The 12,506-nt window shown below is 39.7% G+C and overlaps 1 protein-coding gene across 1 annotated transcript; it reads left to right on the top strand.

Moving 5' to 3' along the window:
* Positions 1-9: 9 nt before the first annotated feature.
* LOC107733446 (uncharacterized) lies at positions 10-10,004 on the top strand (the record flags this gene model as incomplete). The annotated part of the gene is made up of 11 exons (XM_016545061.1): positions 10-258; positions 880-941; positions 2,242-2,344; positions 5,532-5,617; positions 5,703-5,803; positions 5,998-6,068; positions 6,148-6,255; positions 6,397-6,467; positions 6,841-6,958; positions 7,034-7,198; positions 8,168-10,004. Coding segments are annotated over 11 exons (2,655 nt in total), but the record flags the coding sequence as incomplete, so codon positions are not given.
* Between the last annotated feature and the right edge of the window lie 2,502 nt (positions 10,005-12,506).

Raw genomic sequence — 12,506 nt, 5'->3', positions numbered from 1 at the left:
AGCGGTCTGACCCGAGCCGACTCTGGACGCAAACGCCGGCTTCGCAACCTCAACTGGGAGCGGATCCCCAAAGAGCGTGTGGAGGGCCGTAAGAGCGTCTGGACCGGCTCTCTGGATGAGGACTGCGAGCTCTCCATTGACCTGAACTCTCTGGATGAGCTCTTTGGGCAAAAAGAGGCTGACAAGCCCGACCGGGTCAGCGGCTTCCGGCGTAGTTTACGGCAGTGCGGGTCTCCACAAGAGACGAGTGTGGACAAAGTAAGAGCACGCTTTTTCATTATCCAACACATGGATCCAACACATGGATGGAGCTAAGGATGCACAAAACTACATATTTTTAACATGAACTTGTTGGTCTTATGAAAGCCCTGTGTTGCTTTAAGGTCATGACCATCAGATAACTTTCAGACACAGGACATTTTTGTGTTCATAAGCAGCTGAATGGAGCACTAGAATAGAATAGATTAGAGATTTATAAAAGTTAAACTTTTAATTTCACAGCTTATGGCTCAAGATGCTGAAAAACGGCAAGACGCAATGCTAAAGACTGCCATCTATATGTGTTCAATTAAAAAATATTTGCTGTAATTGTGTTAATTTATTGTTAAAGTCAATTGACTTTTTGCAAAATTTTCCTCTTTTTTTTTTTTGTGTTTTTTTTTTTGATAAAGTTAAATTGTTCAGAAACTATTGTCTTAACTTACTGTTGAAGGCAATGGATGCTTTGCAAAACTTATAAGCTGCATCATTCCCCCCCGATATTTACAGCATGGTTAGTGAAGACTTTTAAACAACTTATATTGTTTCATTTAAACTAAGAGGTCACTTTTGCAAAATTGTCTGAGTTTGTGTGCTGATTACGTTAAATTGTATTTGCAGGTTACGCTGCTTGATTCAAAACGCAGCATGAATGTTGGGATATTTCTGCGGCAGTTGAAAATGTAAGTTTTGGTTTAATTTTAACTAGTTATGAACGGTATATATCAGCCAGGCCAATTGAAAGACGATATTTGGACATTTATCTACAAAAAATTGAGTAAGTGTAGAACGTGGTCAAAGGTCACACCTGCTTTTTGGTCAAATGAGCCGTGATGAGAAATGGAACCTGATCTCTGCAGTGGCTTTCCAAAATTTGCACGAAGATTAAATGTCAATTTCGATTCAGGTGTTTCCAGTGAAATGTGATCCATTCCAGTGTTACAGAGTGAAAGCAGCTCATACAAGAAAATCATAAGCCATAAATAATCATTATTTTTCCCTTTCAATGCATTGGTCTTTGTTTTATGAAAAAGGGTTGTTTTTTCATGTCCGCACTTGCTTGCTGAGTAAATATATGGGTGCAGCAGTGCCCATTTAAGTTTGAAAAGCTCTTCCATGGGACTGATATCTGTCAGAACATGTGGAGGAATTACGGAGAAGTGCTTATGCAGACAAACACACTTCCCTGTGTGTGTAAGCGTACACTTTTGAAGTGTAGTAGTATGAATTATGCTCAGCCGTGGCCATAGCAGGTCTTTGTTGCCGTAGACCCACGTACCTTTTCATTTTTTCATTTTGCACTCAATGAGGAACCCGCAAGAGCCTTCAGTATTCTCTGATATTAACAATTAGGTCATAAAAAAGAAAAAAAACAGAAACCAGTGTGGTCTTGTTAAGCTTCTTTTGATGCAAGCAAAAGAACCAGCTGTGTGTGTGTGTGTGTCCTTCCTTTCCTCTGGCCTGAGGAACCAAGTGAAGCTGGATTGACTAGCAAATATGATCAACGGGACCAGATTCAAAACTCTGTCCAGATACAAAAAAGTTTTTCATTTATAATGAAAGTCTGGGGGCAAGATGTTGCACTGGTGAAATGTTAAAAAAAACAGTATTTTACATGCATTACCACAAAATGTAAACAATATGAATGTTAGTGTGTTAAAATCACTCTCTGACCTTTCTCTGTCCATCTATAGTATGCACTATTCATTTTCACACTATATAGACACCAAAACAGAAAGGGACACTTGCCCCATAACGCCCATTGTAATTGCATACATGTGTACCAGTGTTATTATTGTTAATAACACTGGTACACTGGTATTGCACTGGTCTTGCAATAAAAAAAAAACTTTTTTAGTTTAGTTTAAATTGAAGTACTAAAAACACTTTTTCAAACTAAGTGGCAAGGTAATTTTTGTTGAAATAATTTTTTTTTTGTTTGCTTGAAAGTGATGTAATTCTCAGTGTTTGCTCTTCCCTCAGTGCTGCTAGGGAGATTGTGGAGGATGTGAGACGAGGGGTCGGAGAGCGTTACGGAGCCGAGAAACTGGCAGAACTCTGCAAGCTGCTGCCTGATAATGAAGAGGTATTGTATCCTCTCTGACACCACGCTTCACAGAAACCGACACGTCTGTCCTTTCACGCTTCAGTCTGGTTCATATTAGAAGGAATTAGACGTGATGCTGCTTGTTTGAAATCTTCTGTTTACTCTGCATGATCTCCTGTTACAGTTTCTGATTATCAGAAACTGTCATTTATGTTGTGTAATTGAGAGCATGGTATGCAGCACACATTTACACTCATCTAAATGGCGCTTCCAGCTGCGTGCATGGTATCAGATTGTTTGCTAACAGTATACCATTATGCAGCTATTTCGAATTTCTTTTTACCGCTGAATGAAGAACTTCACAGAGAGTATATCAGGGCCTTATTGCCTGCTATAGCCCCTTGCAGCACTGCTGAGAATACAGTGTGTACTTGCCATTATATAGAAGAGCTGGGTGAAAAATGTGCAGCACACCGTATAGAATCCTGTGTCGCACAATGCAGTGCACTCTAGGGAAGTCTAGAGAAATGTTTAAAAACAAAATTACCAAAACTGGATTAAAACACTTTTTTCTAGAATTATAACTGGATGTTGTTTCACTTACTTTTGAGAGGAAAAAGTGAATTTTGGGTTGTCATGATACCATAAACATATATAGTGATACTATACAAAATTGCATGGTACCACACAATAGTGTTAATTCACAATTCAGATATTCAGTACATATTCAAATTATATATAAACTATATATAAAATATAGTTAAAAAATTTATCAACGATAGTGTTTCATATCAATTCACAATTCAGATATTCAGTACATATTCAAATTAAACCAAATTTACTTTAAACTCTGCAAAAAAAGAAATGTCCTCTCAAATTCAACTATTTTTATTTCCTGCTAATTTCTTATCATGTGTAAATGTTTGTTTTAACATCATTTAAACCACTGAGACAAACTGAACAAGTTTGACAGGCATGTGACAAACTGAAAGAGTCCCTGAACAAAGAGGGGCCAATATTTAAAGTTGCAGTGAGTGTCTTGTATGTTTAGCAGCTGCTTTCAGTGCTACAGTGCATCTCATCCTCGTAAACTGCACCGGATCTGACCGTTCTTGCTGTGAGATGTTATTCCACTCTTCCATCAAGATATTTATATTTAGGGCTGGGCGATATAGTTAAAAAAATTTATCAACGATAGTGTTTCATATCATTCGGTGTCGATAATTATTGAAATTTTTTATAAACTTTTTTAAAACAAAGAGCAACAGAAAAAATGCTTAAATTTAACCACTGTATTTTTAAATTAACCAAATTTATTGAGACAAACAACAAATATTTTTTGTTTTAACAGCCAAACACAATAAAAATTAAACAAATATCTATGTTTTATATGCAGATTAAATAGGTCTGAAGGAAACTTTTGGTTTGTCTCCCGAGGCCACTGGAGGGCGCAATGAGCAAAATAATGCAGCACATTTAAATCGTCAACGCAAGGAAATAACTGTCTATAAAAAAACCTGCATTACATCTAAATTAACTCGTATAAATCAAATATAATTTCGTAAATTGCATAAACAATTATGAACAAAACAGCATCATGTATTTATGCATTGCTTAATCCAAAGAGCCGAATCGCCCATCACGCAGATTGCCTTTAAAAACATATGACACACAGTCAAAAGGAATAAACCTCCACAAATTCGTGACGTGTTTTCTAAAAGTGTAAACTGTTTTAACTTTGCATGGCTACATCTCTTGTGTGACACGAGTGCAGCAGTCATATTTGTCCGTCTAATTCTATATTTCTCTAATATTTTGAATGAATAACGCAGCAGCGGCGCGTCTCGTGGGCTAGACTAACAAAACATTAAAATGCAACAACGTCACTTACATCATTATCACCGCATCTCGTGCGCCACTGATGACGCTCCCTGATGCACACCTTACATTCAAATGCAAATGTTTATTTATTCCTTATTCACAATCTCCTCATCACAGGCAGGCACAGCACTCATTTCAGCATGTGTTCATGTTTGTGTGTGCGGTCTGCGTCACTCAGAGCACGTGCCTATATCGTGCGCTATATCGAACATTTTTTATATCATTATCGAAGAAGGTGTACCGTCGATAAATATCGATACCGTTTTATCGCCCAGGCCTATTTATATTCTTGTGCGTCTTACATTATGCACATTACAGTTTATTCGATTCAATTTCATTTCACATTTATTTGTATGGCGCTTTTCATGATACACATCGTTGCAAAGCGGCTTCACAGAAAAAGAATGTTTCTATATTACAATTAAGAGCAATTCATCAGACGTGACTATGTCAAAGTGATGTCCGTTTTATAGCTCTGGCCACATCTTCAGTCCTCATGCCTCCTGCAGCAGAGGACTTGGCATGTTCACCTGGACCTTGGGCATCTTTCCTCCCGTGCTTTTCAGTAGAAAGGTCTCTTTAAGGTCCTAAGATATTACTGTCCTCTTAATTGCTTGCCACCTGTAAACCGTAAGTGTCTTACGAGCTGTTCCACAGGTGCATGTGCATCTGTAAAGTTTATTTGGATCTTTAAAATACAGGATCCTGAAAAAGGGACATTTCTTTTTTTGCTGAGTTTATATAAATGAAAACAGAAATACTCAGAGATGCACCAGCCACTCTGGCAGGTGCTAAATGTCGATTAGTTGAATATGTGCGCTGTGGCAGAAGCAATCTTTCAGTTACAGTAAAGAAAACGCCTCTATGTATATTAAAAGCACATAACTTCTATTCTATTACTCTTGTACGCCTGTTTACAAATAGTTTGTGCTAACTGCAAGAGAGTAGCCTTTAAATTCAAAGACATGCATGAAACAGACGGAGCTCAGAAGAGAAATAAGTGCAGTAATTGAGTGTTTATACAAACTTTATATAATTAAGACTAATGGGATCTTGAAGACCTTACAGGAAGAAAATGAGCAAATTACAGTATTAAAGAAATTAAAAATGAATAGTTGGATCCTGTTGGAACCTCAAATAGTGGTGTGTGATTTATTCACTCCATATCATCAAAATCCCACTCCAATCAGGCAACCAAAGTTGACAACCAGTGAAACTAATACTGGCACTGCCTTTAGTATCTATACTACCCTATTACCGGTATACTGTGCAATCCTAGTATACACTGTGCGGTATTCATCATCACATATAGATCTACTTTGTATTTGTGTTTCTTTTTGTCCAGGAGGCCAGATTGAAAAAGTTCAGCGGTGACCGTAGTTTACTGGCAGAGCCGGATCTCTTCATTCTCTCGCTGGTGGAGTTACCCAGGTAAGAGTTCACGACTAAATGCTCCAATATAAATGCGTCATAGTTTCTTTCACTGTCCGCTCATCATCATCATCATCCTCACTAGCTTTCGCATGCGTCTGGACGTCATGATCCTCCAGCAGGAGTTTGACCCTGCGGTGACCTCTCTCTGTGTGGCGGCCAGATGTCTGCGGGAGGCGGCTCGAGGTAAAAACTTCCTCTCTCTAGATTTGTGTGGACCTGAAAGCTCTAGCTCACCTCCTAAATTAAGTTTAGGTGCGAGCCACAAAGTATCTTGTGCTCAGCCGTTCATGGAGTTTTGTTCTGGTGTTTGATGGTGTAAGTGGATCCTGATGGAGGGTTTCATTGATGTGGTTGACGCTCATGTGTTGTTTGTGCAGAGCTGCTGAGCTGCCCGGAGCTGCACTACATCCTACGACTGGTGCTCAAGGCGGGAAACTACATGAACGCCGTAAGTGTTTTATCTGACGCTTATGCATCAAAACGTATCTCCTGGTAGGAAGTCAGTCTGAGGTCTCTTGTGCTCTCAGGGAGGTTATGCTGGGAATGCTGCAGGATTCAGGATTTCCTCTTTACTCAAATTGGCCGACACCAAAGCCAACAAACCAGGCATGAACCTCCTCCATTTTGTCGGCATGGTAAGTGTCACTGGTAAACGTGTAACGAGCCATGCTTTAATAGATTAAATTAACGTAAACAAAGCTGCTGTGGTTATTGTGATTGAATGGAATCAGTAGGACTGAATCAAATTTTGTATGAGTTTTTTTTCTCACTTACAGGAGGCTGTGAAGAAGGATAAAGACTTGCTGATGTTTCCCAGCCGCTTGAGTCACGTCGGTCCAGCTTCAAGGTCAGGATGCAAACAAACCGTGTTAAAATTCCCCAAGCTCCCAATCCGGTAGAATATCAGTGGATCATGACTAAGTCACATTTCATCCCAAAATCGAAAGAATATTTTACATTAATGAAGAAAATCTGGAGAAATGTAGAAAATAATGATTTAAAAATAGGCTTTGATTTTTGTGACATCTTCTCCACTTCTCATTTTTATTAATTTTTTTGCTGACACAGTTTTCATGGGTTTTGTGAAATTGCTTCTCTTTTTTTAAAAATATTTTCACAAACATTGCACTTAGGACATCATGTTCCTCAGTGGTTAATGTTAGAAAGAAAACTTAAATCGCTAAAAGTCGTTTTGTTGTTGTTTTTCTTCTTCTGCTCAGGCTGTCAGAAGAGTCTGTGGTGGAGGATCTTTCTCGACTACGAAGCAGAGTCGCTGAACTCCGAGTCAGAGCTCAGGCTGATGCTGAAATCGAGCAGCAGACCAGAGCATTTCTAGAGGTTCGTTCCTATTAATGTCAAGATCCCATTCACAGATGTTGAAGTGTCTTGTAAGTTCATCATGTCTTCGTTCAGGTTGTGGGAGTGAGGCTGCAGGAAGCTCGGGATGAGCTGGAAAGCTTACAGAGGACCAGTAAGGCACTTGTGGATTTCTTCTGTGAAGATGACAAGTCCTTTAAACTGGAGGAGGCCTGTTATATCTTCCATTGCTTCTGCCATCGTTTCCAAAGAGCCGTGCTGGTGAGCAGCATCATGTTGACTGCACTGTCTCTTTAAATTACAACAACCAAATAAAGTTAAAAATGTCCAAAGTACTTGCCTGACGCTAGAGCTGCAAAAGTCTTAATCTGAAAGTCTGTTCTTACAAAAATATTTTTCATGTAAATGTGACTCATAGCAACCACTTAACTGATGCTTAATTGTTTGGATAGCTTGGTAATGTTATTGAAAATATACATTTTCTCTACTAAACAACAGGAAAACATCAACTTTATTTGATCTGTGAATCCCAATCATATGGCAAGATTTTTTATTTTGAATAATTTCAACCAAACAGTCATTCAAACATTAAACATTAAATTGAACATTTTGAATGTGTAGTTTTTTTTTTTACAAAGTAAAATATGTGACCCTGGAGCACAAAAGCAGTCTTAAGTGGCACGGGTATATTTCTAGCAATAGCCAAAAATACATGACAACTTTAAAGGCGATTTTCTCAATATTTTGATTTTTTTGCACCCTCAGATTCCAGATTTTGTTGTATCTCGGCCAAATATTGTCCTATCCTAACAAACCATACATCAATGGAAAGCTTATTTATTCAGCTTCCAGATGATTTATAAATCTCAATTTCAAAAAATTGACACTTAAGACTGGTTTCGTGGTGCAAGGTCACATATATAGTAAAAAGCTAGTTACGGACAATGGCAATAAAAAGCATGTAAATAGGCAAAAATAAAGGCACTTAATAAAATGTAGACATTTTTGTTAATATCCACCAACTGTATGCGGTAATATACACTATATTTACTTGTATAATATACACCATGTATTTTTTTTTAATACATGGAAAAATGTCCAGTGGCTTCCATGAACATTTTAAGTGATGACATAAATATGTGAATCAGTTCATTAAAATGGCTGGTTTAAACTGATTTATGGAAATGAAGATCACACATTCATGATTTGTTCATATTTGTTTCCTAACAGGAGAACACAGAGAGGGAATTACAAGAGCAGCGGCGTTTGGCACGTGAGCGTGAGAATGTGGAAAGGCGTCGATCTCTGGCTCTGTGCACCGGACTGGAAGTGGAGTGGGAGTCTTCTGAGCTGGAGCACGCGCTGCAGAGGAGCTTGAGTTACACGGGGAGCCGCCGCAGCCTGCGCAGGCTCTCGCAGTACTTCCTCCGCTCCGGCGAGAGAAATATGAAATCTAATAACCAACAGCACTGCGAATCAGAGGGTGGAAACCGTCATGTTCTCAATCTCTGCAGAGAATCAGAGCTTAGGCATTCACTACAGAAGAGTGATGCAGACTCCGAGGCAACTAAACAAGGGATAAATAAGTTCAAACAAGTTCTGCGTTTAAGCACAGATTCGACGTGTGACCTGCAACGAGATGCAATGGCTTCCTCAAACGCTGTGAAAAGCCATTCTAGGTTGAATACAAGGACAGTCCCCAGCGATAACACTTTTGTTGCTTTGGGAAAAACAAGTATCACGTCACATCAGCAGGGGGCAGTGAATGTCTTGCCGCTCACAGGACTATCCCCTAACAAAGTTTTGAAAGTTGAGAAACTGGTTCAAGACGCCTCTGAAAGGCTGACGCAGATAGAGACCGATACCTCGGCGGATGCTAAGAATAAAGAGTGTGTAAATGGCAAAGAGGGAGTAACACCACAGACAGAAGCCAAAACAGCCACTAGTCTGTTAGGAGAGACGTGGCCAAGTGCATCTTCTCCTCCTCTATCCCAGGAGCCCTGTAGCCCAGAAAGAGAGCACGTTTACCCGGGGATTGGAGAGACGCTGGAGTGCCACACCCTAGTGAGTGCCCTACGCTCCTACGAGAGCCTTTCTCCAACCGTGACGCGGCCGACCACCAATCACTGCTCCAAATGGAAGAAAGAGCGGGAAGCCGAGGAGCGAGATGGTGCAAACTCACTGCATGCCAAGGATGATTCCCGTCTGGTAAAGACACCTACTCGAGGACCAACCAAAAGACTGCTGGTACAACGGGGAGGGCCCTCCAACAGCAGCGGGATCCCAAGCGTGCGCACAAAGGCAGAACTAACTCCTGCCGACGGCTTGTCAGCTAGTGAGGTGTCGCGTCCTTCCCCTACACACCCCAAGTCCATTCACACACCGCTAGCGACGCGCTTCGCTGGCGTTCAAAATGAACTGAAACGCAGCGGTAGTGCACCCCAGAAGCTAAATGCACCATGTGATACGGGGAAACAAAAAGGTAACGCTACTGAGAAGTTGAACCAGCATAAGGACAAGCATCGTGAGCAGTTTGTAAGGGGCTCGCCACTTCGTGTGTCCAAACGGCTTGCGCCCAACTCTGAATACCAGACTCTCCACACCATACACTCTCCCACCGCTGCTACAACTGCAAAGACAATCCGAACAGCCATCATAAGTGCAGCCAAAGCCAAGACAACCAAGACCCCAGGCACCAGAATCCCAGGGCCTAAAATTCCCAAACCGGCTGCCCAACCCATGTGGAGATAATATCTGGTACTCGGAGTAGCAGCTTGATGATGTTATCTCTGCGTTTATTATGACATGTCGTAAACTAATTTAATACACGAGAAGGACTTTAGTTGCTGGATGTCAAGGTTTTTTGTGTCAACGGTCAACTCAACCTGCAGAATGCCAGTAAATAAAGGAGCCATTCATTGGGTCTGCCCAGAATTGACCGTGTGCAGGGAACTGTAATGGATCCGAGCCGAATGACTGCTACTTTCAGAGCTCTTCGCTGATTCAGGTCACCGCGAGTTTCCCATTTCAGGACTTTGATGGAAACTGTCAGGAGAGTCTCGTCCAGCACTGTGTGTGTGTTTTCGTGTTCACTACTCACTGCTGTGTGTGTGTGTGCACTTGGATGGGTTAAATGCAGAGCACAAATTCCGAGTATGGGACACCATACTTGGCTACACGTCACTTTAAAAGCCCTTTCGTACCAAAAGTGAAATGAATGAGCCTCAGGCTGAAAGAGATGTAATGTAATATCTGTAGAGGGTGCAGCTCAAACAAACCTTTCAGCTGTGCTGCCATTCTGGGTTGCATGCAGAATAGGACATAAGAGAAGAAAGTTCAACACTCTTCAGCAGTTTAAAAAAAAAAGAAATGAAACACAAATGTTGTTTACCTAAAGTCATTTTTGCTCATTATATAGTTGAATTAGATCATCGAAGGTCAGCAGCAAAGATACTGGTTAATAAAATGAGATTAAAGGAAATTTGTATTTAACATTTAATTATTGCAGGTTTGCGTCATATTCTGAGTTTGAATTTCACTGTTTTTATTCATTTTGAGGAATACTGAATCTTTCTGTGCGAGTGAGACGAGTAAATGCATGTTCACATTTAGTCTAGGATTACAGAAAGCATCATGTTCACACAACACTTCTGCATTTATTCCCAATTTCTCTCAACGTGGGGACAGCAGAGCTGTCAGTCAATAAATAGGAAAACAAATTAATTGTTACTTATTTAAAAAAAGTAACTCAGATATTTTCTTCTAAATTAAGTAGTGCGTTACTTTACTAGTTACTTGGAAAAAAAGTAATCTGATTACGTAACTCGCGTTACTTGTAATGCGTTACCCCCCAAAATGCCTGTGATTACGAATGAAGCATTTTTGCTGAACATTGTTCATTATCAGTACTATTGCAGAAATACCCTATTGGCAAGTTTGTCACCCATTATTAATTTATTCAGTGACTGAAATTGTCCAATGATACGATCTCATGTGATCTCAAAATGGCAGCTGCTGCCGTTTTTTTACCGTAAATTTTATGGATTTTTTTTTACAGTGTAGGGCACCCTTGTCTGTGTCCAAAACCTGAAAAATGCTGCCATCACAGGTAACATACATGTTGTTTTTGTGATTTTGTTGTGTTTATATTATTTTTCTGAATGTGTTTTGAAATTGTGTGTCAAGGATGGAAGTCACTGTCATTTTACTGCAAAACAAATTTACCTGCGGGTATAAATAAAGTAACCTAACTTAACCTAACCTACAGAGGGTAAAAACACCAATGTAATATACAGTATGTGTTCCATTCGATCTACAAAGATGCCTTCGTCTGGACAGATTTTCGACCTTAGGTTATGAACACATCTCTTAAGTACAACAAACAGCTAAACCATGGATTTGACTAAAGGCTCCATCTTATGTGAGTGAACATTTTAAACAGATTTGTCTAAAGCATCATTAATTTCTTCAGTTGTAAAATGAACACAGGTCGAGAAGATTACTTTGAGCACCTTTAAGCTACTAAACATGATAAGAGATCATATATAGCAGGAGGATGCAACTGGGATGAAAGGACATATAAAATGCACATTTTGTGAAGTTTAGTGGTGGTGGTAATAGGGGAGCTACAGTGTAGACTCTTTTGGATAGCCTTTATTGTTCTCACTCTATCAATGACTTATGCCAAAATGATAAGGTCCTGAAACTTCCTATTTTCCAGTCCTCATTAACAGCTCATTGTTTTGTGGCCCTCGGTTGCACTCCAAGGCCCCTGAACTCTCATCCCCTTCTCTTGACACAGTCTCTCCCAACTTGTAACTGTTGCCATGGTGATGCTTCAGGCATGGTCAAGAATCCCCAGCTGAACAGTGGGAGACGGGAAAGGAAAAGATGCTAGACTTGGGGTCTCAGTGGGAACGATCCTTTTATAGGACATAATGATGCCAGAACTCTTGGGAAAGGCAATAAACCACTGCTGTCTGTCTGTGTATCCATGTGCACACATGTGCATTGCTGGTTTAATCAATGAATTACATCATTTTTCTGTGGGAAATCCAATGAAACTGCTGGAAAAGTCAAAACATAATAGGCCCGTTAGAGGCGTTAGACCTCTCTGAACTCAAATACAATTTATTAATGATATATAAGATGTACTTGCATTATGCAAACAATTAAGCATTCACTCATGTCATCACAAATATTTTTTTGCTCAGTGTGTGTGACTCAAAAAAGTAAAATGTCATTTCATGGTGACTGATAGCAGTCACATTACTGTGACAAGCTGCATAGTTTTCTGGAAAATGGAAGGTTACGTTATGTGCACTGCATTGTGGGATACAGTATTGCACCCACTGTATTGTGTTGTATACTGTACAATTTAATAATAGGTTATTTAGGTATTATTTTGTTACTTAACTTGCATACTTTGTACAGTATAGGCCTACATACTACTGTACATTATATACTTTTTTCTCCCTTTTCATTAATTTAGTCTTTTCATTCATCTCTTTCTTGACTATTAAATCGAACTGCCAAGAAGACATTTTTACACACACACACACACACACAC

Source organism: Sinocyclocheilus rhinocerous, unplaced genomic scaffold, assembly GCF_001515625.1.
Source record: "Sinocyclocheilus rhinocerous isolate Xijiao unplaced genomic scaffold, SAMN03320098_v1.1 scaffold460, whole genome shotgun sequence".
NCBI lineage: Eukaryota > Metazoa > Chordata > Actinopteri > Cypriniformes > Cyprinidae > Sinocyclocheilus > Sinocyclocheilus rhinocerous.
This window is presented reverse-complemented; position numbering and strand designations above follow the sequence as displayed.